The sequence below is a fragment of the Phocoena sinus genome, chromosome 6, assembly GCF_008692025.1.
Source record: "Phocoena sinus isolate mPhoSin1 chromosome 6, mPhoSin1.pri, whole genome shotgun sequence".
NCBI classification, from domain to species: Eukaryota; Metazoa; Chordata; class Mammalia; order Artiodactyla; family Phocoenidae; genus Phocoena; species Phocoena sinus.
In genome coordinates this window covers 14,026,741-14,053,679 of record NC_045768.1, presented here as the reverse complement: position 1 = coordinate 14,053,679, position 26,939 = coordinate 14,026,741, and the positions used below count along the sequence as shown (strand labels likewise).

The following is a 26,939-nucleotide window of genomic DNA, read 5'->3' as shown; positions in this document are numbered from 1 at the left end:
TCCCAGACAGCGCAGTAAGGCAAGGGAAGAAGACAAAAGGCATCCAGATTGGAAAGGAAGAAATAAAACAATCTTTATTTGCATATAATGACCATACATATTAAAAAATCCCAAGGAATCTACAAAAACAGCTCCCAGAATTCATTAAGTGAGTTTAGCAAAGTCAACTTGCAGATATCAATCATATTTCAATATACTAGCAATGAACAATCAGAAACTGAAAAAATTTTAAAATACCATTTACAATATCTTCAAAAAATGAAATTTTTAAGTATAAACCTAATAAGACATTATATATGCTTAAGAGCACAAAATGTTGATGAAATCAAGACCCTAAATAAGTGAGGAGACTTACCAAATTCATGGATTGGAAACCTCAATATAATAAAGTTGTCAATTTCTCTCCAAATTGATCTATAGATTTAACACAATCCCAATCAAAAGCCCAAGAGTTCTTATAGAATAAAGACATGCTGATTATGAAATTTATTTGGAACAGTAAAGAGTTAGGTGAGTGAAAACAATTTTGAAAAAGAATCCAGTGAAACAGAATACAGAAATAGACCCATACAACTATGGCCAATTGATTTTTGACAAAGGTGCAAAGACAATTCAATAGAGAAAGGATACTGTTTTCATTTTCAACACATGACATCGGAACAATCAAACATCTATCTACAAAAAAATGAACCCTGATCTATCATACTTTTTTTTTTTTTTTTTTTTGCGGTACGCGGGCCTCTCACCGTTGTGCCCTCTCCCGTTGTAGAGCACAGGCTCCGGATGCACAGGCTCAGCAAGCCATGGCTCACGGGCCCAGCCGCTCCACGGCATGTGGGATCCTCCCGGACCGGGGCACGAAACCAGTGTCCCCTGCATCGGCAGGCAGACTCTCAACCACTGCGCCACCAGGGAAGCCCCATGATCTATCATACTTTAACAAGCAATTAAGTCAAATTAGATCACAGATCTAAATGTAAAACGTATAAATTGTACCTGTAAGGCCAACTGGCCCGAGGCAGGGGAACACAATCAGATTCACAGGTTGCATCAGACGAAATTCTCCGGACCACCCAGTTCCAGAAACTGCCCTGGAGACATTCCGGGACCACCCATTTCCAGGAACTGACCTGGGGACTTTGAACCCAGCCCAGCCTTCCCGCCTTTCGAGGGGCGGGACTAACGGTCCTCCAGGATACCCGAAAAGACCACCAAATAAGGAATACCCTGCGCCCTCCCAGATTCACCACACCCCTTTCCCTTCTTCCCCTATAAGATCTTGCCCAACCCTCGCCCGGGTGCGACTTCTCTGGCCCCCTTTCTCTCGGACCAGTGAACCTCGACCGGGAGCGCTCCCTAATAAAGCTCACTTGAAGCTTTCCTCTGTTTCATGGTGCCGTTTTGTTAAGATCCGACCTTACAGTACCTTTTAGAAGAACACACAGGGAAAAATCTTCAGGACCTACAGCGAGGCAGAGTTCTTAGCTATAACATGATCCATAAAAAACTTTTTTTAAAATCAATAAACTGAGCTTCATCAAAATCTAAATAAAACGTTTGCTTTGGAAAGCACAGTGTTAAGAGAATGAAAAGACAAGCTACACACTGAGAGAAAACATTTGCAAATCACAAATCCAAGACAGGAACTGCATCTAGAATACATAAATAACTCCCAAGATGTAATTGTTAGAGAACAACTCAATTAAAAGAAAAACAAAAAACAGGCAAAAGATTTGAAAAGAAACTTCACAGGAGAAGATACACAGATGACAAATAAGCACAAGAAAAGATCTTTAACATCTTCAGCCATTAGGAAAAAGCAAATTAAAACTACAGTGAGATACCACTACACAGCTATTAGAATGACTGAAAAAAATTTTTTTTAATTGACAATACCAAATGCTGATAAAGATGTGGAACAAATGGAATTCTCATACTCTGCTGATGGGAATGCAAAATGGCACAATCACTCTGGATGACAGTTTGGCGGTTTCTTACCAAAATGAAAAAACTACACTTACCATATGACTCAGCAATTCCAGTCCTAGGTATTTTCCCTAGAGAAACAAAAACCTATGTCCACACAAAAAAAACGTACACAGGAATGTTTACTGCAGCTTTATTAATAACCGCCAAAACATGGAAAGAACCTGAATGTTCTTCAAAGGGTAAATGAATAAAGTGTACATCCATATGATGGAAAAATATTCAACTACAGTGATAAACGACAACATGAATGAATTTCAAAGACATTATGGTGAGGAAAAGAAGCTAGCCTCAAAGATTACATACTGTATGCTTCCATTTATATCATATCTGGAAAAAGCAAAATTATAGGGACTAAGAACAGAGGATTAGCTGCCAGAGGTCTGGGGTGAACAGTCTGACCACAAAGAGGCAACACATGGGCATTTTTTGGCATTACGGAACATTCTGATTGTGGTTGACAGTCACATGAGCCTAAAACCGTATACACATATACCAAAACAATTAGAAATAAATATATATATGTTTTTTCGATTACGACGAAAGTTACAAGGGACTATACATATGTCAAAACTCAGCCAACACTTAGGGCTTCCCTGGTGGTGCAGTGGTTGAGAGTCCGCCTGCCGATGCAGGGGACGCGGGTTCGTGCCCCGGTCTGGGAAGATCCCACGTACCGCGGCTGGGCCCATGAGCCATGGCCGCTGAGCCTGCGCGTCCAGAGCCTGTGCTCCGCAACGTGAGAGGCCCGCATACCACAAAAAAAAATAAAAAATTAAAAAAATTAAACGGGTGAGTTTTATTTCATGTAAATTATATCTCAATAAAGTTGATTTTAAAATAAGTAAAATAAAATATAGCAAAATATTAATAGCCATACTTGAATGCCAATACATCACCATAAACATACGTTCACTGGCATTTTTCTTCAGCATTTTTAAAAATAACTGGTAATAGTATATAATACTCTTTCTAATAAACTTTTTAATACTTTTACGACTGATAAAAGAAAGTGATTAACATATTCTACATTAAGTATATTTCAAACTCTCTGCCCCTGGCCCCTTGTTAACACTTAAGATTTCAATTTTGTGGCTAAGAAGAACAGCGCAAGAAACAATTGGTAGGTTCATTAAAGCCTCCTTTTAAATGTTTTAAGGAAACAGCACATAAAACATTCATTCAAACAAAAAAGTCTACCCCGCCAGATGCTTCCTATAAAGAGAAACCTTATTCTATTACTCGGCTACCAATAAATTATTTATGTAGTGGGCTTAGAATGCCCACATTGTGCGCACTGCTAGAATTCTTAGCAACACTTGAAAGAATATTTGTCCTATTTATAGGTAAAGAAGTTGTTTTGTTTTTTTTTTAATGAGAGGAAGGTAAATAAGCCTTCAGAAGGTCACTGCAAATGCCAGACAAGCCCAAATGAATACAATGAAATACAGGCAACATCTTTTCTGCAACAACGTCAGCCTCATTCCTCTGCTTACTACCACTGCCCTCATGAAGTTTCCTCTGACTACCCCATCAGGCTGTACTGGGGTCCTTCTAAATGTTGCCACACACCCTCTGGGGTCCTTCTAAATGTTGCCACACACCCTCTAATTTCTTTATCATGGCAACTATCACACTGCATTGTACCAGTTGGGTTATTTGCCTTTCTACCCAATCCATCTCTAAGAGATGGGGAACCATATCTTTGTGTGTATTCTAGTCTAAAACATAAGAGATGGTCGCTAAATACCCAATGGCCGGATGAATGGACACATTTAAGAATTTCCTGAAGGCAAAGTGAGGCAAGGAGAGACCTTCAGAGTCAGACAAATCTGGTTAACATCACTCCATTGCTTTCTTTCTATCACTCTTGGAATAAAGCTTCCTGCCGTGGCCCCAGGGTTGTGTGATCTGGCTCCGCTATCGGCCTCAGGTAGAGCCCTCACCCTCACCGCAACGCTCCAGCCTCCCTGGCCTCCCTTCCGGTCCTCACATAAGCCACCCTGTCTGCCTGCACAGCTCTTCCTGCAGCACTTCCCAGGGTGGCTCAGCCTCAGCCCTTCCATCTCAGCTCAAATGTCAGCACCTCAGAGACGCCCTTCCTAGCCACCTGCTCTAAAGCAGACCTGTCTCCACCACCTCCACCAAGTTACTCTCTAACACAGACCTCCTGTCTTCTTGCTAGAGGTTGTCACAATCTGTATTCATACTATTTATTTACACGTGCGTTATTTACTATCATGCTTGTCATATGAATACAATCCACTTCTAGAGGGCAGGGACCTTATTATCTATCTGCTCATGGCTATTTCCCCTGAGGTTTTAGCACAGTGTCTGGAAAACAGCAGACATTTGTTGAATTTGTTGACATTCAACATTTGTTGAACGAATGAATAAATGAATGAATGAATACAGTCCGGACTACCTTACTAGCCATATGACCTTAGTCAAGTTCATTTTTCTGTGTGCCTCAGTTCCTTTATCTATAAAAATGGGATTATAATAATGCCTGTTTCAGAGAGCTATTATAAGGATTAAAGGAAATTAATTGGGATGTTTAGTATTGTGCCTGGCACAGCATAAGAACTTAAAATATTAATATTCTTTTCATTTGTACTTTTCATCTGTACTTGAAACAAGTTCAAGAAATGAAAAAAAAAAAATGAGTTGGAAACACTGGAAACAGCTTACCATACAGCAGTTATAAATACCTCAAAATATAAAACCCACCAAATATGACAGAAACTCAATGCTCAAAAGTAAGCTAGGGACTTCCCTGGTGGCGCAGTGGTTAAGAATCCGCCTGCCAATGAAGGAGACAGGCGTTTGAACCCTGGTCCGGGAAGATCCCACATGCCGCAGAGCAACTCAGCCCGTGCGCCACAACTACTGAGCCTGCGCTCTAGAGCCCGTGAGCCACAACTACTGAGCCCGCATGCCACAACTACTGAAGCCGGCGTGCCTAGAGCCCATGCTCCACAACAAGAGAAGCCACCACAAGGAGAAGCCCGTGCACCACAACGAAGAGTAGCCCCCGCTCCCTGCAACTAGAGAAAGCCCGTGTGCAGTAACGAAGACCCAACACAGCCAAAAATAAATAAATAAATAAAATAATAAATTAAAAAAATAAAAATAGTACTTAAAAAAAAAAAAAGTAAGCTAACTCAAGACTGTACCTGCCACATTCCGGCTCCTGCAACTCAAGTGTGACTGTGGAGCTGCAACATCTGAAATGGGAACCATCCCAACTTGATCATGGGGTGGGGTGGAGCTTTCAGAAGCTGGAGCAGCCGCAGCTCAGCAGCGGGACAGACCCTGAAGGAGCTACTAGTTGGTCATTATGGCTTCCTCCCATGCCCACTTCCAACCCCACCCCCTATCAAAGGCCTTCCTAGCCTACAGCACATCAAAAAGGGAAGAAAAACAAAAGCCAACAACATAAAAAAGAATCAGGACAACTCCAACCAACTGAACTCTCAGCAAGGTGCTTAACTCTGGCAATCAGTTTCAACGGCTTGCAAGAGCCTGGGCCTCCAAAGCTGAAGCTCACCCACCAGATCACCTTTCAATTCAAGGCACAAGGAATAAGAGCAAGGGCCCTGGGGTCAGCAGAATAGGAAACAGATCAACTCCCAATGCTGTCACTTGTAAGCCGCATAACCTTGGGAAAACTAACACCTTTGAGTCACTGTTGGCTCATCTGTAAAATGAGGATAAAAATCAATTACCTCACAGGGGTGTTGTGACAACTAAATGAGCTAAAGTACCTGGCAGAGCCTGGCACGGAGCAAGCAGAAAACACAGGATAGCTTTCAAAAGGAATCCAGTTCTCACTAAGCCCTCAATACGCAGATCTTCGGGCCACTGTCAATTTTTTATCCTCTTTGAAAGTCCAAAAACTGTTAAGACCATTCACCTAGACAACAAAAAAACCATGAAATCCTGCTGCCCAGAGTTCATCTCCAGTAAACAATACTGCATGTAAGGCAATTCTGCCAGCAGCAACTAAGTGAGGTTAGTACAATGAGGAAGACACTTTGGAATTAGTTTCTGATTCCAGTACTCTCCCGGTGTCCTCAAATCATCCAGAAAACTGTGACTAAGCAAACATCTATTTATTAACAAACAATACTGTAGCAATGACAGAATTATAAAACCCAAATAACACTTGGAATACAACTATCTTACGAAAGCAACTCTATTTATGTTCTTTTCAGCCTTTGCTCATGAATACACATCTTTTTGTAAAATTATAACATAAGTGAATTTGTATAATCCATTGCTTTCCCCTAACATATCTTAAATATTTTCATGTTGCTGCATAATTCACATAATTATCACTTAAAATGACTGCACTAAATTCACTGAATTGATTCACAGTCCATTACTTAACCCTTTCTCTCTTGCCCACTTATGGATCCAGTGTGCTCTAGGAGAAGCCTACAGGCTTTACAACCAGAAAGACCAGGTTTGAATTTCGCCTTCTTTTTTTAAATGTTTTATTTTATTTATTTATTTATTTAGCTGCACCGGGTCTTAGTTGGGGCATGTGGGATCTAGCTCCCTGATCAGGGATCGAACCGGGGCCCCCTGCATTGGGAGCGCAGAGTCTTAACCAATGGACCACCAAGGAAGTCCCAATTTTGCCTTCTTTTTGTTTCTCAATCACGCTAAACTCATGGGCAAGTCATTAATCTCTCCAACCTCCACTTCCTCACCTGTGAAATACCTTCTTCACAAGCTTGTTGCGATAAGCCAAAGAGATAACAAACGTAAAATATAATTCCCCTGTTCCCAGTTTTTCCCAATTACATACAATGTGGCAACAAACACCGTCATGCCCAGAGCTTTCTTCCTTCCACTGGGCTGTCTCCTCAGGACAAATTTTCCCAAAATGGATTATCGGGCTCAAGAGTAATATTATTTGTATGACCATCAAAATCTCTTTTCAAATGGCCTTCAAAAAGATTGTAAAGATTTCCTGTTATTGTGTAATGGTTAAGTTGTATGTCACTGTTTGAAAAATTTTAAACCTATAGTAGCTTGCTTAAAATTACAAAAGAGGGCTTCCCTGGTGGCGCAGTGGTTGAGAGTCCGCCTGCCGATGCAGGGGACACGGGTTCGTGCCCCGGTCTGGGAGGATCCCACATGCCGCGGAGCGGCTGGGCCCGTGAGCCATGGCCGCTGAGCCTGCGCGTCCGGAGCCTGTCCTCCGCAACGGGAGAGGCCACAACAGTGAGAGGCCCGCGTAAAGCATAAAAAAAAAAAAAAAAATTACAAAAGAGAAAAAAGCGTTCACACAAAAATAATTTTAAAATCGTGGGTTTTGAACATTAAGTCATCTTAGGAAATAGCAATAAAATTGCAACATCATTGTTTTGGACCACATTTATAGACAAAATTCATCACTTTGGATCATTTCCACAAATCTTTTAACTTGTTACTTGTAAAAAGTTACAAATAAAAGTTGAGTTTTGCTTCATAAAAAAAAAAAAAAAAAAAAAAAAAAGACTGTAAAAATTTACACTGCCCAGCCCGCCATCTGGCCAGGTCTTTGGAGGGCACAGCTGGGACGTGCAGAGGTCCGAGAACTCACAGCGTTCGATCCAGCACACAGGAGGCCATCCTACCACACAAGTGAACCTCTGCACGGAGCACAGACATCCCACAGCCAGAAGCCCAACTTGATTCCCAAGGCCCCAGGCACTGACAGGCCCCATCTCCTGCAGAGCCAGCACCCCAGGGTGGCGGCGACACCCACTCTGTCAGCTCCAGACTTGGCCTCAACCACGTCCACCGGCCTGCACCCCACGCGATTCTTGCTCTCCTGCCTGGTTCTAAAGGCGTCCCTGTTCTCCTTCTCAGCCTCCCCTCGCCCACATCACTGCCTGCTCTCCTAAGACTGGGGTGTCTGCGTGCTCCCTCCCTGCTGCTACACTGCTCCAGCCACTTGATTCCCAGGAACGTGGCAGCCACCCGCATCTGCTTAAGACCCGGGGTACCAGGCACTGTCCTGGCATATGTTACTTCATCCTCACCACGGCCCTAGGAGTTAAGTATTACTTTTCCCATTTCACAGATAAGGCAACCAAAGTTTACAGCTTTAGTATCTTATACAAGGTCACACATTCATCTCATCAACAAGAATTTATTAAGTGACTACCAAATTGTTCAGCTGGGTGCTGAGCACTAGGGACGAAGCAGAGGACACACACGTCAAGCACCCACACCAGTAAAATACACCATTACAAACAGTCATGGGACTCATGGTGGGAAAGACTGGGTCCCGAGGGCTGGCTGGGTCCCGAGCGAGCTGGGGAAGGGAGTGACTGACGGCCTCTCGAACAAGGTCACATTAAGGCTGAGCCGTGAAGGTCAAGGGGCCTGCCCCTCGGGAGGAGGAGAAAGGGCGGTCCCAGCAGAGGGAGGAGACGCGGGAAGGCCCAGCTGCGCGGCTGAGAGCAGCCTGCGTGCTGCAGCACAAAGGTACGGCCGACGACACAGCGCAGGGTGTCAGGGACTGTGGCAAGAAGTTAGGGATTTCCTTCCAAAGCCAAAGAAACATCACAGAAGGATCAGCCGAAACTGACAACTGATGGGGCAGAACCGAGGGAGCTGTGATAGAATCCTCAGATCAGAGGGCACACCAGCAGGCACTGGGCACCCACTGTGTGCCAGGCATCACGCTAGGTGCTTTCCACACCAGAACTCATATAACCCCCATGACAATTCTGAATGAAAGACCGTATCAGTCCCCAGGTCAGTTAGTGACAGGGCCAAGACCTAAAACCCAATTCTGGTCATCTCCAAGTGCCTGTCATGTCCCTGTACCACCGTGCTTCTGAAGCTTCAAGGGCCGTGCAGACCGGGTGGGGCTGGAGAGTGAAGGGGGCTATTCTCTGTGAGGAAGTAACCCACCACATGGAGGTTACAGAGCAAATCTGAAGATGCAAATCTCCTGGCCATACCACAGATAAAACATTAAACTTGACCAACTGCCTCGGCTCAGACCAAGACTTTTCAACAAAAAGGAGTAAGGGCCTTGTTTCAAATCCACCAGCACCTCAGGGCAGGTGGACTTGAAACAAGAGCAGCAGAGTCTATCCTAAGGAAATAACCACATAACTGTACAAAGACACATGCACCAGGATATTCACCACAGCTTTGTTTATAATAGTGAAGAATTAGAAACAATCTGAACACGGCACAGGAAGAGATTACATAAATTATGGTTCAATCCATCCCTTTGAAAACAAGTCTTTATGAACTTAAGACAGTCATTAAATAATACTAGCCACTTGTATCAACAGAGGTGGAAAGCTACACGTGTCACTCTCTGTCATAGTAAAAGCCAGAATTAAACGCTTCTACATATGGATAAAAATAGCTACCCGGGGCTTCCCTGGTGGCGCAGTGGTGGAGAGTCCGCCTGCCGATGCAGGGGATACGGGTTCGTGCCCCGGTCCGGGAGGATCCCACATGCCGCGGAGCGGCTGGGCCCGTGAGCCATGGCCGCTGAGCCTGCGCGTCCGGAGCCTGTGCTCCCCAACGGGAGAGACCACAGCAGTGAGAGGACCGCATGCTGCAAAAAAAAAAAAAAAAGATAGCTACCCAGACTGGACACTATGAACCAGAATCTGGGTCTCCCCACTTGCTCAAAACATTTTGAAAGAAACAAAGGGAGAGAGAGACAGAGAGAAACTGCAGTCTCTGAAACAGACACACCAGGTAAGCACAGTCCTTTACAAAACACATCTCAGCCAAGCCTCGTCTGGTCCGGGGAGCTCCCCACTACAGTGGGGAGCTAGAAAGGCTCCCACTGAAGACCAAACGGATAACTAATCTGATAACTAATCTGCCAGCCTCCTGCTATGAGGCCTGCCGTGCAGGTGACTACACCTCAGCTGATGTGGGCACTAGACGATGGATCACCAGTTTAAAGGCCCACGAGAAGGCGTGTGGCTTTTACATGTCAGAAGAGGACTCAGAGTGTAACAGAAAGACCTCCTGTGCCAGAGGCCTAAGGTCAGAACCCAAAGGAGTCCCTCTGCCTCTCTGGGCTTGAGTCCCCGTGTGTCAGATGTAGGGCCTGGGTGAGCCGACAATGCCGGCAGACTTTCTTCCCAACACCTCCGGACCCCTCCCCTTAGCTCAGGCATCATCCCTCCCCCCCACCACCACCACTCACTGTAGTCTTTCAACCCATCGCAGCGCCACCAGCCTCGCTCCCTCCTCCGTCCGTGTAGTCACCAGCCTGGCCGATCTTCTGAAGCAGGGTTCCGGTCACTTCCCTCCCCAGATTAAAACCCACCACTGGCTCCCCTTCATCTTCAGGAAAAAACTAAAAAGAAGCAGTGTAGCATACGGAAGCCTGCAGAATCTGACTCCTGCCTGCTTCGGTGGCCTCACTTCTCTCAGGCCCTCCATCCTACCGCCTCCTTCCAGCCAAAGGGAACTTAGATTCCCAACCTCCTCACACGCCGTCATGCCTCTCTCTACATCGTCACATGTGAGTCCTTGTGCCTGGGGTGCTCTCCCAGTCCTCTCACCTTGGCTAACCCTAATCCCCACTTTTCCTGATGACCTTCCTCCAGGGAGGCTGCCCTAAGTCCCCTAGGCCAGGTTCGGGGCCCCTGCTCTGTGCCCCAGAGCACCCCGTACTTAACCCCTAGCACTGCACTATTTTCCTATCCATCTCCCTAACTAGACTGCGAGCCTCTTGACAGGGAGACTTACAGGGTCTTAATTTACTGCCAATTCCCTAGCCCCTGGCACAGCCTGGCACAGGACATATATTTGAAAATATTCACTGATGAATGGATGAACTCTAAGCAAAACCAGGAGGCCCGTATTTTGCTAGACCCTTGCTAGTAGACTCTGATGTTCAGATATCTGTCATCTAAGACTAGAATAAAAGAAACCACGAGTTTCCCCTTTAAATCAAAAGTATTCTAGTCCCCTCTTTAATATGCACGCGGACTTTAAAATTAGCATCAGATGCCAAGAGCATTTCCTATAAGCATCCCAACACAGAGATCATGCATTTAGTAGCTCAGGCCAGAGGAAAATTTTCAGTGTTTTATAAAGACCTGAAAGCGAGACACTGAGAACAGTGTGGTCATTTCAATTTCAACTGCAGAATTTGCTCTTGAAAATGCTACAATAAAAAATATCAATGCCATAAAAAACCTAACAGCAGCCAAAGGACCACAGTCATGAAGAAAAAACATAAATCCTAAAACATACTGGCAGAGAAGGCTCTCCCTCACCTTTAAGAAAATCAGTATTTGGGTCATCAAGAACACATCTGAGCAAGGGAAACGTGAATCACATGGCAGAGTAGACAAAAATAACAACAATAAATAGAACAGTAAGAAGGAGAAATAGGTAACACACAAAATGAACTCTGTGCTAGGCATATGTGTTTCACATATATTTACTCATGAATCCACACAACAGCCCTATGAAGTAGGAACTTGTAACATGTCCATTTGAAAGACAAAGAAAGTACAGAGAGGTTAAGTGACTGGCCCAAGGTCACCCAGCAGAAGCGGATGAGCAGGCAGTCTGGCTCCAGAGGCCGTGGTCCTCAGGCAGCACAGACTGCCTCTGAAAACAGCTTTGCCATGTTGCATCCCTCAGCCTCTGTTTCTCCTACATATAATAAAGAGGGGTGGATTCAATTCAGAGATTTCTCCCAGTTCAAAAGGCAGACAACAAAACGTGAAGCCAAAATTCTGAGATTCTGTTAAATTTTTCCATCTAGAAATAAAAATCAAAACTGTGCCCTTCAAAACTTAAATAACTCTGTATCTTGCAGAGCTGCTTCAATATTAAAGTAATATATATGAAGAGCTTAACGCTTCAAGTTCCCAGCTCAGAGCAAGAGCTCAATAAACAGTAGCTATTATTACTCTTATGATAAAACAGGAACAACCATTTAATAGTAGAGCACATTTTAATTATACACGATGTGGAATAATCAAATCTCATCTGTTTCAGGCCCCAGGCCCCACAGCATAGATCGGGTTGTAGAGTTGAAATTGTAACAACTCAAAGCTCAGAAATTACTTGTTTCCATTAGAGATCTGACAAGTCATTTCTTCAATTGGTCACTGGTGGTTTGCAAATAACTGATAGCAGTAATGAGTATTCTAAATTAAATCCAGAGACAGTACCACTCTTTTCAGGAAAGACAACTGGAGAGAGAGAAACATGATGGTGGTATGTCCTTCCCTCTGTGTCCTCCATCTTCTCTCTGATAAATATCTCCCGTGTCCTGCATAGTATGGATTTCATTTGGTTACAAATGAAGAAGAGTCTAGATCTTCCCATGACAAATGAGAGTGTTGAGCAGGTAACTTGTTAAGGAGAACTGGAATTGGGAAAATAACCTTCTTTTCTTGTTACCTGACAACAAACCCCGTCCACTAACAAATGAAACACACAATGCTGGAGGACAGTAAGCGCTGAAGCCAAATCCATCACTGAGCAATCCATTCTTAGACAATCACCACACAGCAGTGGGAACAGGCCGCTCATGTTTCATTCGACAGCAACAAAGATGCAGCCTGCAAAATGCAAGGAGGCCACACAGCGCAGCAAAAAGAATAACGGCTTTGGAGTCATTAAAAACGTGGATTCAAACCCCAGCTCTGTCACTCAAGTATGATGTGACCGTAAGCGAGCCTCCCCTAGTCTTAGGATTCTTTACCTGTAAAATGTGGATAATACAAAATACCTCCGTCACAGCGAGGATTCAATGGGGACCATAAATAACACGGCTTACATCACAGGAAAGCCCTTAATACATGTTAGTGCCTCTCAGCTGTGCTACATGGTGACATCCTCTTATTTGGGACACCAGAAATACACCAAACTCCCCAAGGCTGGAAACCACTGATCCTGTTGGAACCCGTAACCGGCCTGTGTACAAAGGGCCGCCTGTGTGGGAATGTGAAGGTCACCCAGAGAGCAGCCACGAGCTCTGGCATTCCTCCCAACCCTGGCCTTATCCAGTCTGGATGCTTCTTAAGAAATACAGCTCCCTCCTGGGTCTGGCTGGACAGTGGCTGCAGACGTGATTTGTGAGGGATGGTAATTTGGTATCTCCACTTACGTTTTCAAAGTCCTTCATGTTCCGGGCTCTGGTGGGAGACACCGTTTCTTCCGACACATGTGGGAGCACTATAAGAAGGTAAAACAGACACAGGAAAACGTCACGGTATGCAGACTGCCCAGCATCCCCATTAGGGAAGAAAAATAAAAATGACTAGCTTCCACGATACATTCTGTCTTGTGATTTGAGTCTACAGAAAGCTCTAAGCCATTGTATTTCAAATATTTACGAACTACTTGAACTAGCCCCAATGTAACAATGTAAATGTCAGAAGATGAATCCAAAGAATGCATGGGGCAAACAAAGGAGAGCTGCCCCGCTGTGCACTTCCTTACTGCTTGTCATAAAATTATTTTGCTGAACAGGATATCATCTTCACATGTCAGCGATTAAAACAAACCATATCTGACTGACTTAGCAGGGGTTGGCAAACTTTTTCTTAAAATGCCAGACAATAGGGCTTCCCTGGTGGCGCAGTGGTTGAGAGTCCACCTGCCGATGCAGGGGACGCGGGTTCGTGCCCCGGTCCAGGAAGATCCCACATGCCGCGGAGCGGCTGGGCCCATGAGCCATGGCTGCTGAGCCTGCGCGTCCGGAGCCTGTGCTCCGCAACGGGAGAGGCCACAACAGTGAGAGGCCCACATACCGCAAAAAAAAAAAAAAAAAATGCCAGACAATAAATACTTTAGGCTTTGCAGGTCATACACAAAGCCTCAAATCTGTCACAACCACTCAACACAAAAACAGGCACAGACAATTCAAAAACAAAGAAGCTGTGATCCAGTAAAAGTTTATTTTCAAAAGCAGGCAGTGGGTCAGAAACTGGCAAATCCTGCTTCAGAGTGATTCAAGACTTTGCCAGTACCCAGATCTTTCCACAGCTTCTTTAATTCAACAAACATGTATTACACCCCTCCTCTGCGCCAAGCACCACGCGAGGTGCTGGGGAAGCAACGGTGAGAGAGACGTTGATCCTGCACCCAAGAGGATCCCGATCCCGTGGGCAAGACGGAGATGTAAGCAAACTGCTCCACGCCGCACAAGTGCGTGGCGCTTTTCAGGTGTTGAGGAAGTGTGTGCTGAGTGAAAGAATGGATTCACTCTTCCCACAAGAACGCACTGAGGGCCTACTCTCTGCTTGGCACCATTCTAGAAACAAAACAAACAGAAGGAGCTGACAGTCTAGAAAGAGGAGACAGACAATAAACAAAACAATAGGTAGTTACAGAGTATGTTCAAAGGTGATAAATGCTACGGAGAAAAATACAGTGGGCAAGGATAGGAAATACCAACAGCAAGGGTGGGGGGAGGACTTGCAGTTTCGAATAAGGTGGTTAAGTTCAGGAACGGCTCACTGCGGAGGTGACCTCTGGGCAAACTTGGAGAAGGCACAGGGGAAAGGCCTGGGGTGGGAGATGCCCAGGGGATCTGAGGACCAGCCACGAGGCCGATGGACGCGAGAGCAGTAAAGGGGCATATGTGGTGAGCCAGGTGGGTGAGCCAGGTGCTGGCGGACGGGCTGTGTACGGCCTCACTGGCTCCTCTCAGGACGCCGAAGATGCTGAGCTCAGGGGTAGCGTTATGGGACTTGGGTTTCCACAGGCTCCCTCTGCCTGCTTCGCTGAGAACAGATTAAAAGGCGCTTTGAGAGAAACAAGGAGACCAGTTAGGAGAACACTGGGAGAATCCAGGCCAGAGGTCCTGATGGCTTAGACCAGGGAGGGAGGGTGAGAAGGGGTCTGATTCTGGGTACTTGTTAAGTAGCCAACGGGAACAGATGAAACGAAATGCAGTGAAATACATACGGTTCAGAGAGGAGAAAGCACACCTAAGGCAGCCTAGGGAGAGCCCAGGAGGCAGTGGGCTTGAGCTGAGTCATAAAGACTCAGGCAGGCAGCAGGCAGATGAGGACAAAGGCCCAGAGGAGGGAGCGGGCGTGGCGCTCAGCATTCAGCCGACAGGCGGCTCAGGAGCGGGGCAGTGGGGGACTGTGCAGAGCCCGGTGCGCCAGACCGGGGGCACGCGGGTTGCCTTCCTGTTTCTCAGACGGGCTGTGCTCTGTCACCTGTGTCTGTGTCCCCACCTAGGTCCCACTCATTCTTCAAGTCTTGGCTCCAGTTCAGCTTCTTGGGAAACTCCGGCCCACCCCCCCTCCTTCATCTGAGGGTAAATCTCCTTCTCATCCCCTCTCCCAGCTCCTTTCACTTCTTCACTCGTTACACTGACTGTGTGATCTATCCTGATCGTTCTCTAGCTGTCTGCCCTCTAGGCTTGATCAGAACCATGATCCGAATCCCAGCACTGAGCCCGGAACCTGGCATGAAGCAGATGTATAACACGGGCTGAATTAAGGAGGAGGCCTATGAATTTTCTGCTCCTAACTGCCTGGGCAGGAAAAAGAGAAACCAGAACTGCGGGATTGTACGTTTGAAGTAAAAGTTAATAGGTTCTAAAGGAAAACCTGAGGGTGGCCTGTAAGTTAAAAGAGTCTCCAGCAATAAACCTTGTGAAACTTACATCATTGTCTGCTCTAAAACCTTCTTCCTTTTGCACATAATCTCACCATTTTGGGGGGTGGGGGGGAACAAGTCAAAATTATCTCTAAGATATTTCAACGTGGCAAATTATTAGCACTTCCCACAGATACTTAGGATAGCATCCACTTTTTTCGGAAACAAAAATTATGAAGAACGCTTAGCAAAACCCAAACTGCAAAACAGAAAGTCTCCTCATGGTCCAGCTTCAACACAGCAGACTGCCTATTTCCTCAGCGCTGTCTCCTGTGGTCTAACCAACTATTTGTCTCCAAAGGGCAGGGCCGTGTAGGAATGCTGGGCCTCAGCGGGCAACTGGAATCCAGCAGCCTGCCAGGAAGGCCTCTGCACACTGAAGTTTGGACAGCAGCCCTCAGGGGCCTCCAGCCACTCGGCAGCAGGGACCAACAGATCCTCCGAACCCGACCGAGTCACCGATTCAACATCCAGCCTCCACTGGCCATTCAGTTCAGCAAACACTGGCTGAACCCCTGTAAGCGTGGTAGCAAGAAATGAAACTCATGAAATATGGCCCCAAGGACATCAATTCCTCTAGTCCAGTGTTTATGAAAGGACTGAGTAGCAGGTCAATATGTATACAAAATACTGTGTACCTCCTGGGAGCACCAAGCCATGCCGGGCTAGCTCTGGGCCCTGGAATCATCAAAGCTCAGGCCCAGGCTCAAGGCCTGAAGGCCCTCGTGGCCTCGCGTCTACTTCCCTTGTTCTTACTTTGTGTACTTACCACCATTTCCCAAACCAGCAATGGGGCTGATGCCATCCAGGTCATCTGGTAAATTGGGAACAAGGCCACTAGGAGAGAACACGTGTGATAAAAGAAGAGTCAGTGTTTGAACAGCAGAGACTATCAGACGGACTGTCCGTCATCAGGTCACAGCCAGCCAGCTACCTGTGAGGCATGCAGTGCAGAGGTTAAGAACTCAGGCTTTGGGGCAGAGGTCTGGCTCTAACACTTAACAACTGAGTAAGGTCAGTCATTCATTCACACGTCAAGGGTTCTGTGGGCCACAGATGGGCTAGGTGCAGAGGCACCATGCCAAATATAAGCTACTGATGTTCCTGAGTCTTACTTTGTTAATTCGTTACATGGGGATACCACCCTCTACCTGTAAAGATTAAATGAGTTAATGTATCAATATATAAACGCTCAGCACACAGTAAGTGCTCGCTAAATGGCATCTAGCGTTGTTTTTGTCATTACTATTACCATCATTATTAATATGCCTATCACAACCAAAAATTAAGCTTCCCAGAATCAGGCACCAATTCGGATGCTTTAAGAATATCAAACAAAAATGCAAAACTCACTGATTCAAGAAGTTTTACTGGTTGAATTATAAAAACAGGTTCAGTGAGGATCTGGAGGCACTGACAGAAAACTAAACCATAATAGGAGGTGTGGTTCAACACAAAATGCACCTCCCTGGATTCTGTTCTAAGCTCTGCCACATATCTCTCCCAGCCTCGCTTCCTTCATCTGTAAAAGGAGAACAGCAGCTACTTGATAGAGCAACTGGCAGTTAAATGAGACTACAAGTGTCCGGCAAGTACCTGGCGTATTGTAAGTATTCCATAAATGGGAGCAAAACACCCGGTCACCTTGAAACATACAATGCTCTATAACTTACAAAAGATTTACCATCATGAGAATTGCCCAATTCCCTGAGGGTCTATGCATTTCTCAAAGGAAGGTGCTAAAGCCCAGATAATTTCAGCAGCCTACTCAGTCTCATGGCAGTTAAGTAGAGAACCAAGGCCAGAATCCGAGCCCTTTATGTCTAACCCCCAATAATGCTTCCCTGTCCCAAGCTGTAAACTAAGAGTTGATGGACGTGCAGCTTGACTTCCTGGCAATTTGCTCTTTCCATGCCTCTAAATTCAGATCCGTTCTGCTCCTAGGACAATTTTGCCTGATAACCAAACTCTGGAGTTGGAATGAACCTTCAAGATCAGAACCAAGCCAAAAACTGGATGTCGTAAAATTCCAACATCAAGAAAATGATTACATTAAAAGTGTCTGCTATGAGGATAACTGGAAAAAAAAAAAAAAAAACCTAAGTAGAATACGCCTTCAATTATTGAAAAACAAAATACATGTACACTAAAGACACCTCAAATCTTTGGAAACTAGGTGGGCTTTAAATATATATAACAAGACAACTGAAATATTAAAAATCACAATTTGCAGGGAAATGAGAGATATTTTCCTCCTTTTTAATTTTACAATTCTCAATTTCCTCCAATAAGTATCACGAGAAGGACAAACTCCATTTTCTAAACTGAATTGTAAAAATTAAAATCAAGTTCGATCACCACCCTTTGCAGATGGTGGCCCAGTGGCCCAAGATCACAAACCAGGTTACTGGTCAAGCTTAGCCTACAGTCTGGTCTCTACATTCCCAAGTTTGGGGTTCTCTCCACCACGGCCATTAATTTACTACTATTGGAGGAAATGGCCCATCAGTTACTCAAGCCAAGATCAATCACCATTGTAGGCCACGTGGCAGGCAAAGCCAAAGAATTTGGTCTTAGGCAAATTTCCAACAGGCAACCAGCGAAGTCTGAAAAATGACATTTGACACCACAACTCAGAAGAAACCACTATTTAATGCAGCAATTCCGGCCTGGTTCCTGCCAAATTTCCACTTGGACTTTACCTGCCCACTTTTTAAATGCCGTGAACCTCAGTCATGCGCAGTCTCAGTCTGTTCCAGCCACACCTCCACCTTTAAGAATTCACCTTTTTGTATCCCATTCTGATCATTCACTCTAGGCCTGAGAACTAAAGTTGGGGCTTCATGGGGCCCCACCTGTAGTCAAAACTAGGCAAGCAAAGGAAAAGGGTTTGGACATGATTTTGTCGTGGTATGGATGGGGGAGACTAAGGCCCAGAAAGGGAAGGAACATACTTGCTCAAAATCACAAGCGGGGGCTTTCCTGGTGGCGCAGTGGTGGAGAGTCCGCCTGCCGATGCAGGGGACGCGGGTTCGTGCCCCGGTCCGGGAAGATCCCACGTGCCGCGGAGCGGCTGGGCCCGTGAGCCATGGCCGCTGAGCCTGCGCGTCCGGAGCCTGTGCTCCGCAACGGGAGAGGCCGCAACAGTGAGAGGCCCGCGTAACGCATAAAAAAAAAAAAAAAAAAGAGATACATGGGGCTTCCCTGGTGGCACAGTGGTTGAGAGTCCGCCTGCCGATGCAGGGGACACGGGTTCGTGCCCCGGTCCGGGAAGATCCCACGTGCCGCGGAGCGGCTGGGCCCGTGAGCCATGGCCGCTGAGCCTGCGCGTCCGGAGCCTGTGCTCCGCAACGGGAGAGGCCACGACAGTGAGAGGCCGGTGCACCGTTGTGGGGGGCGGGGGGGGGGGGGGGAAATCACAAGCAGTTGGTAGTAAAGCTGAGACCAAAATCCAGGTGTCTCTGGGTCCTTGACACTCGCTAACCAGCGTCCGGGCTGCCCAAAGCTCCTACTCAATGCGGCACATAGTCAGGGCCAGTTTCCTCGCGTGCAAAACACAGCATGAGCGTAACCACTACCCTGCAGGGGCACCGCACTGAACAGACCCCACGCTCAGCGACAAGCAGCCTCCCGCCTACTACTCACTACAGCCCTTCAGTGGTAGGTGGCAGTTTTTCGATGTTGCCATTTTTTTTTAATGAGGAAAAGGGAGGCCCAGGAAAGTTAATAAGCTGAAAGACCAAGCTGGCCTGACTTCAAAGCCCGTGCTCTTAGCCTCTACACCACCCTGGCCCCCGCCAGCACCTTCCTCAAGGGGCTGTGGCGAGGTCCCCATGAATCGAGGCAGGGCCTTCCAGAGTCTGCGCAGCGCACGGCCATGTGGCTGCTTCCTGGCCACTGTGTGTCGGGTAAATGAACGAATGCTCACCTGCGCTTCACCAACCACTTCATCCTCCTAGCTCGCTCCACCGCCACCCAAAAGGGGCGATCTCCTGAGCCTGTACATGGCAGCCAACAACTGTCCATCCACGCAAGGTTCAACAAGGATGGAACGTTTCACGGACAAAGTGTTATGAGAGCCGTGGACGGACTGGACATCACATTCAGAAAACAACTATACCAAGTACAGTCTTGTCTGTCTTTCAACAACTTGTTTTTCATTCTGTGTCATGTATTCTTAATGAGAGAAAAAAATATATAAATACAAAATAGACAAGTTTCAAGTTCTCCTTGACTACTCACTCCCATCTTGGTCTCCTCCTAAGAGGTAACCACTCTTGTCAGCAAGACATTCCAAACCTTTCCCTATGTATGTAATTGTGTATGCAGCATCTTTTCTTCACTAACGTGTCCTAAAGATGTTTTCATGACAGTACAGATCTACCTCAGTGTTTTTAACTCCTACAAAGCAATGTACAGCAGTGTCTGCAAATTTTATTGACCCCAACCCATAGAAGGAAATATTTACCCTTCATTCTTGAAATTCTTTCTATTCTGTTCTACTCTTTTTTTTTTTTTAATTCTGGTTGCAACCTACTACATTCAGTTTCATGAGTTGCCAATGGGTCACAGTCTGAAAGACACTTGAGAAAAGATGTGTATTTACCAGGTCTCCTGATGGTAATTCAATGTTTCTAAACTGTTCCTTTTACAAACAATGCTGGATCTCCTTATACAGGTCTCATTGTGCACATGTGTGAGGATTTCTCTAGTCAGATAGATAGCAAGAAGTGGAATTGCTGGATCTAAACACATTCACATTTTTTTAATGGGCAAAGGATTTGAAAATATACAAAAGGCTAATAAGCACATGAAAAAATGTTCAACATCATTAGTCATTAGGGAAATGCAAATCAATACCACAATGAGATACCCTGTCACATCCCCAAGGATAGCTATAAGCAAAGACAAACAATAACAAGAGTTGACATGGCAATGGAGAAATAAGAACACTCATATACTGCTGGTGAGCGTGTGAGATGGTGCAGCCACCTTGGAAGAGAGTTGAGCAGTTCCTCAGAATGTTAAACACACAGAGTTACCATATGACCCAGCAACCCTACTGCCAGAGAAACAAAAATTTATGTCCACACAAAAACTTGTACCCAAATAAGTGTTTATAGCAACATTATTCATAACAGCCAAAAAAGCAGAAACAACCCAAATGTCATCAACCAATGAATGAATAAACAAAATATGGCATCAATACATGTATATAATGGAATACTATTCAGGCACAGAAAGGAATGAAATACTAATACATGCTACAACATGGATGAACCTCACTAAAGACCACATACAGTAAAATCCCATTTATATGAAATGTCTGGAATAGGCAAATCTATAGACAAAAAGTAGATAGTGCTTGCCTAGGGCTGGGGGGAGGGGAAGGAGGAGAAATGTGGAATGTTATGGACTAAATGTTTGTGGCCCCCCAGAATTCATATGATGAAACCCTACCCACCCACCTCCAAGTGATGGTATTAGGAGGTGGGCCTTTGGGAGGTAGTTAAGTCTAGATGAGGTAATGAGGGTGGAACCCTTGGGAATGGGATTAGTGCCCTTAAGGGTTACCAGAGCTCTTGCTTCCTCTCTCTGCTCTCCACCATGTGAGGATACAATGAGAAGTATCAATAGGTAGTCTGCAACCCGGAAGAGGGTCCTCACTAGAACCTGACCATGCTGGCACCCTGATCCTGGACTTCCAGTCTCTAGAACTGTGAGAAATAAACTTCTGTTGTCTATAAGTCACCCAGTCTATAGTTTTTTTGTTACAGCAGCCCAAGCTAAGACATGGAGCGAATGTTAATGGGCACAGGGTTTCTTTTTTGGATGATGAAAATGTTCTAAAATTAAGATTATGGTGATGACTGCACAACTCTGTAAATATACTAAAAAAAAAAACATTGAATAGTATATTGCAAATGGGTGAACTTTACGGCATATAAATTAGATTTATATCTGTTAAAAAAGCTGTTAAAAAAAAAAACACACAAGGCACATTTTTAACGCCAAACTGTGTTCCACGAAGACTGTATCAGTTGACACTCTGTTGTGCACTTTTCCACACAGTGATTACAAAGCAGCATTTTACTACTAAATATGGAGCCTATATTCATGGCATTTATCTTTTCAAACGGAGACTGAACAAAATTGATTCATTCGACAAATATTTGTTGAGCCTCTACCATGTGCCAGACACAGTTCTAGGGCAGATACAGTGGGGAAGAAGCCAGACGTGCTGCCTGCGCTCACTGAGCTAACACTGGCGACGGAGAACACCTCCTCAAACCTCACAGCCTAGGGGTACCTCTGGTCCAAGGTCGGCCTTGGATTAAGCTTTCAAGCCTTCACCAGAAATTTCATTCCACCATCCTCTTTCTCAACCTCCTTCTACAAAATCCATAAAGGCACTCTTTGCCTGAGAAAGTACAAACTGTGTACAAAGCTATAAGAAACATGTCTTTGTGGTCTGCCCCTAACTGGGCAGCAAGCACTTAATGGCCATGTACTTGAGGAACCCATAGATGTACAAGCCTGGGCCAGGCCTTAGGAAGCTCACAGGGAGAGGCAGAATCCTGGGCATGAAAACAAACGGGTGATCCCAGGGGTGTGGGCACAGAGGACTTTGTCCAGGAAACAGTACAACATGGTAACGGTGAAACAAAAACAGCCAACATTTAATGTACTCCCCAGTCGGTGCTAGGTACTTAATACATACAATCTTGCTTCATCCACAAAGTCACCCAACGAAACCGATATTATCACTGAAGAGAAACTGAGGATTAGGAGGGTGAAGCCAATTACTCAAGCAGCACAGCTAGTGACTGGCTGAGGCAGGATGCAGACGCAGACATCCTGCGTACAAAGTGCAGGTTCCTTCGACACCATCAGGCAGGCCCTAATGAAGGCCCTTAGCTCAGGTGAGGCTCCAGGGGCCGGAGCTCTTGGGGCACCCACAGGTGATCAGGTTTGGAGAGAATAACACACACTGACCTAATTCAACAGAAGTCCAAGGACAAACTGGACTCTGGTCTAGTCTCTAAAACTGGGGCTTGGATGTTAGCAAGCAGAAGAGTACTCACGTTAGCATAAAAAGAGATTTTACTGCAGGGATTTTTCTCATCCACTGTGACCACCTGACAGACAAGCTGACTCTCTCAGGACGTTTCTGCCACTCTTTGAGGGCCAGTTCAAGCAGCAGCAGCTCCAAAAATCCTCCCAGAATCCTCTCAGAATTTGTTCAGAGAACTGGCTGGAAGGCAAGACATGGTACTGATAGCCAGGATCTGGAGTCTGTAGGCCTGGATTTAAATCCTGGCTTGATCATGTACTTGTTGTGGGACCCCAGACCGTTCATTTCACCTCTCTGAACCCCAGTGTCCTCACCTGTAAAAGGGGGATAAAACTGTCACCCCACCAGATCATTGTTTATTCAGTGATTTACCAAATGGTTACTGAGCCCTTACTATGAGCCAGATACCACATTAGGAAGTCGGGTTACAAAGATGATCAACATGCAGCCCCTGCTCTCACGTAGGTCAGAGTCTAATCTGGGAGACAGACAAGTTAACAGTCATACCTGCAGTGGCCAGTACAGGAGCCACCAGCCACCTGGACCTACTGAGCACCTGAAATGTGGCTCATTCAAGTTGAGAAGGGCTGTAAGTGTAAAACACATACTGGACTTCAAAGACTTAGTAAAATCAAAAAGAAGATAAAATATCTCATTAATAATTTTTTTCACAAGTTAAAATGATAATATATGGAAATACTGGGTTAAATAAAACATTATTAACATTAATTTCACCAGTCTCTTTTTACTTTTTTAATGCGGTTATTAGAAAGTTTTAAATTATATACGTGGCTCAAATTATATGCTGACTGGACCACACTAGTTAATAAAATTCAGTGAAGTCGCGGGACTTCCCTGGCAGCCCAGGGGTTAAGACTCTGAGCTTCCAGTGCAGGAGGTGTGGGTTCAATCCCTGGTCGGGGAACTAAGATCCTGCCTGCGGCGTAGTGGGGCCAAAAAAAACAAAAAAATTCAGTGAAGTCAATGAGGGCTGTGAACAGGTCAGTGATGGAGGGACTAGAGGAGAACAGAGGGCCCAGGTGGGGATAGGGGGATATCAGTGAAGACTTCCTGGCAGTACCATCTAAACTGAGACCTGAAAAATAATAAGGCAAGGGAGCGGGGGGGGCAATCCAGGCCGCAGGGACAGCGAGTACACAGGCCCAGCTGTAAGAAAGAACAAGGCAGATCATTCATAACTGTTTGGCAGCCAGCAAGAGTGATGGGCTTGGGGAGGAGACAGGGAAGGAAGAGGGAGGACAGGAGGTTAGTGAGGTAGATGCGCCAGAGTATAAAGAGCTCAGAAGCCATATTAAAGAACTTCATCTTGAGGGCAGAGAGGAGCCAGGGCGGGTATGAAGCAGGTGAGTAAGAGATTAGTTACCAGGAATGTATGCAGCAGCAGGATCACCAGCAAAGGCAGGGAGAGGAGGGAAAGGAGAATGTCTGATGCTCTGTTGAGCTGCTACTCTGGGTCAGACATTAGGCTAAACCCTGTTAGACTCACCCATGTTACAGATAATGAAAACTGAGGCTCACAGAGGGTGACTTGCCCAAGGTCACAGGACTGTTAAGTGGAAGAATTGGGATTGAAACCCAGTTAGGTCTAGGTCCCAAAACCCAAGTGCTTGGCCAACTGGTGCTGAGATGTGAAAAGCTGTCTGAGAGAATAATAATGGACTTTACCTTAACGGCAATGAAAAGCATTAAACACGTAAAGCAGCAGACTGTGACAATCAGATTTATATTTTAAAAAGAGCTTTGAAGCTGTAGTATAAAAGGCTATCAGAGGGCTTCCCTGGTGGCGCAGTGGCTGAGAGTCCGCCTGCCGACGCAGGGGACACGGGTTCGTGCCCCGGTCCAAGAAGATCCCACATGCCGCGGAGCTGCTAGGCCCGTGAGCCATGGCCGCTGAGCCTGCGCGTCCAGAGCCTGTGCTCCGCAACGGGAGGGGCCACAGCAGTGAGAGGCCCGCGTACCGCAAAAAAAAAAAAAAAAGTCTATCAGAGGTGTGAAGGAAACCACGACAATCCAGATGAGAGGTCATACTGCAATATACTGGGGCAGTGGCAGAAAGATGAAGAGAAAGGGACATGATGCAGGAGCTGCAAAGGGCCTTGTTCTGTGCCTGATGACGAGTAGGTCCTCAATAAACAGAGTAACCATTTGTCCAAGGTCTGCCCAAGACAGGACCTGTTTATGCCTGCTGCTCAGCCATAAATTAACTGTGCCCATTTTACTCTTAAAACCGTCCAGATTTGCACAACAAATAACATGCCACCGTTTCAGTTAGGATCTGTTGACTAAAAGAAGCAGCCTGTCCCTAGCAGAGCTGGATAAACACTGCAGATTCTCAGTTAGGGATCACCTCTGAGACCTTCTACCCTCTCCCCAACCAGGAGCCCAGGACAACCAAAGGGCCCCAACCCTGCAGCAGTGCAGGGCTTTGTCAGGCCTTCCTACCAGGAGAGACCCCTGCCGCGCCAGCAATGTGGACTCCAACTGCCTCTTGGGACAGGTGCATGGGGAGGCCACTCTCAGACATTATTCCCCAATTTGTATTACTGGTGATGATGATAATGACAACACCGAATCTCTTTTTTCATCTTTTGGCCTCGCCCCGTGGCATGTGGAATCTTAGCTCTCCCACCAAGGACCAAACCCGCACCCCCTGCATTGGTGTCGTCGAGTCTTAACCACTGGGCCGCCAGGAAAGTCCTCCGAATCATTTTTTAAGCACTGATTATATGGCAGGCACTACTCCTGCCAAGCAAATTGCTGGGTGGGCATCTTCTCTTTTGATCCTCACCCCAACTCTGTTGGGTGGATATTACTGCCAGCCTCCTTTTACAGATGGGAAAGTAGATTAAACCATTTTATCAAGGTTACAGCTAGTTAGTTTAAAGGGCTGGATTTGAATCCAGTTCTGTTCAACTCCAGCCAAGGTTCCTAACCGCTGCACTCCATAGCCCGAGTTTTGGTGGCCACTATGTGACCCCATAAGCAAAGCCTGGACAGACCAAGTGCACTCCCCATAATGAAAGCAAATCCCCAAACCAGCATGAACCATCAAGTACCCTCAAGGTCCCCGCCCCTCAACTAGCCCCCACTAATTGCACACTCTAAGAGGTCCCCATCTCCCACCCTTTCAGAGAACCCTTTACCTGTCCCTCACCTCCTCTTCAAAGTATGTCCCGAAATGCGAGAGGCGGGCGTGGGGCAGGTCGGGACCGCCCAACCACCTACACTCAGTATCAGTGGGCGGGTCCCCAAAGAGATTTCCCCCCCCCGCAAGAAACCCATCCCACATACTGCCCACGTTCAGAACCCTCAAACACCCAAAGAGCAAACCCCAAGTCTCGGATGCAGCAAACCCCCATCAGCGGGAACCCCGGCCTGGTTACCGCGAACCCCCGAAGGCCAGGCCGCACCTGCAGCCGCTGCGTATCCCGGGGAGGGTGACGTCCTCTTCCAACACCGAGTCCATCATGGACACAGAGGAGGTGGCGGCGTTGGTATCTGGCGGCGTCGCCACTGGTTTCCCTCCCCACCTCCCGCCCCGGGTCGCGACCGGCCCGGCTCCCGAGGTCCCCGCCCCCTCCAACCCAGGTCTCGTTCGGACTCCGGCGGCGCCGCTGGAATTCAAACCGCAGCCGCTGCCATCTTTCCCGGCGCTTCTTCCTACGGAAACGAGGCGGGGTCACCGAGGCGCGCGCTGTGAAGCCGAGGCCGGGCCGGGCAGCGCGGGCGGGCGCCATCTTAACTAATGGCAGGGAGGGCGGGGGTTCTGCACTTGCACCAGCAAGACTCAAGGAAAGAGAGGCAGGATGCCATTTTTAGTGAGGGCACTCGGGCCGAGGCGAGGGCAGGTGCCATCTTTGTTGAGGGCTGAATCGGCCTTGGGCCGTTAATTTAAGCGGGAGATGGAAATCCAGCACCTCTTGGCACCCGCAGAGTACCTAACCAGGTATGTACTTTTCTAGAATAATGACTGCGAACCTTAGGGTCTGGGCATCCCAAAATCCTCCGCCTTGAGTTGAAACTCAGATAATCCGGTGCTGCCTTGCTTTAGAAAAATCCTACCTACAGAATCCTGACTCAAGCAGTAATTTGCACACTTAGTTTGAAACGAAGAAGCTCATCCCTATGAGCCTAGTGGTCAGGGACTCTCCGTCTCCAATCTCTCACCTGGTGAGCCTTTATTACCGTTAGGGCTCAAATGCACCTGAGATCAGTAAACTGAGCCCAA

General features: G+C 46.4%; 1 protein-coding gene across 7 annotated transcripts in view; it reads right to left on the bottom strand.

Moving 5' to 3' along the window:
• The window catches only part of CDK5RAP2 (CDK5 regulatory subunit associated protein 2), a 195,075-nt gene extending 168,695 nt beyond the window's left edge, over positions 1–26,380 (bottom strand). For 4 of the 7 annotated variants that reach the window (XM_032634782.1, XM_032634777.1, XM_032634781.1 and 1 more), the window contains exons 1-3: positions 26,122–26,363; positions 16,385–16,452; positions 13,106–13,173 (exon numbers count right to left, since the gene is read on the bottom strand). In XM_032634782.1, coding sequence (XP_032490673.1) covers positions 13,106–13,173; positions 16,385–16,452; positions 26,122–26,180 — 195 coding nt within the window. In that variant the 5' untranslated portion in view covers positions 26,181–26,363. Of the gene's footprint in view, positions 1–13,105; positions 13,174–16,384; positions 16,453–26,121 lie in introns of all 7 variants that reach the window. The other 3 variants (XM_032634778.1, XM_032634776.1, XM_032634780.1) reach the window with 3 other exon arrangements.
• Between the last annotated feature and the right edge of the window lie 559 nt (positions 26,381–26,939).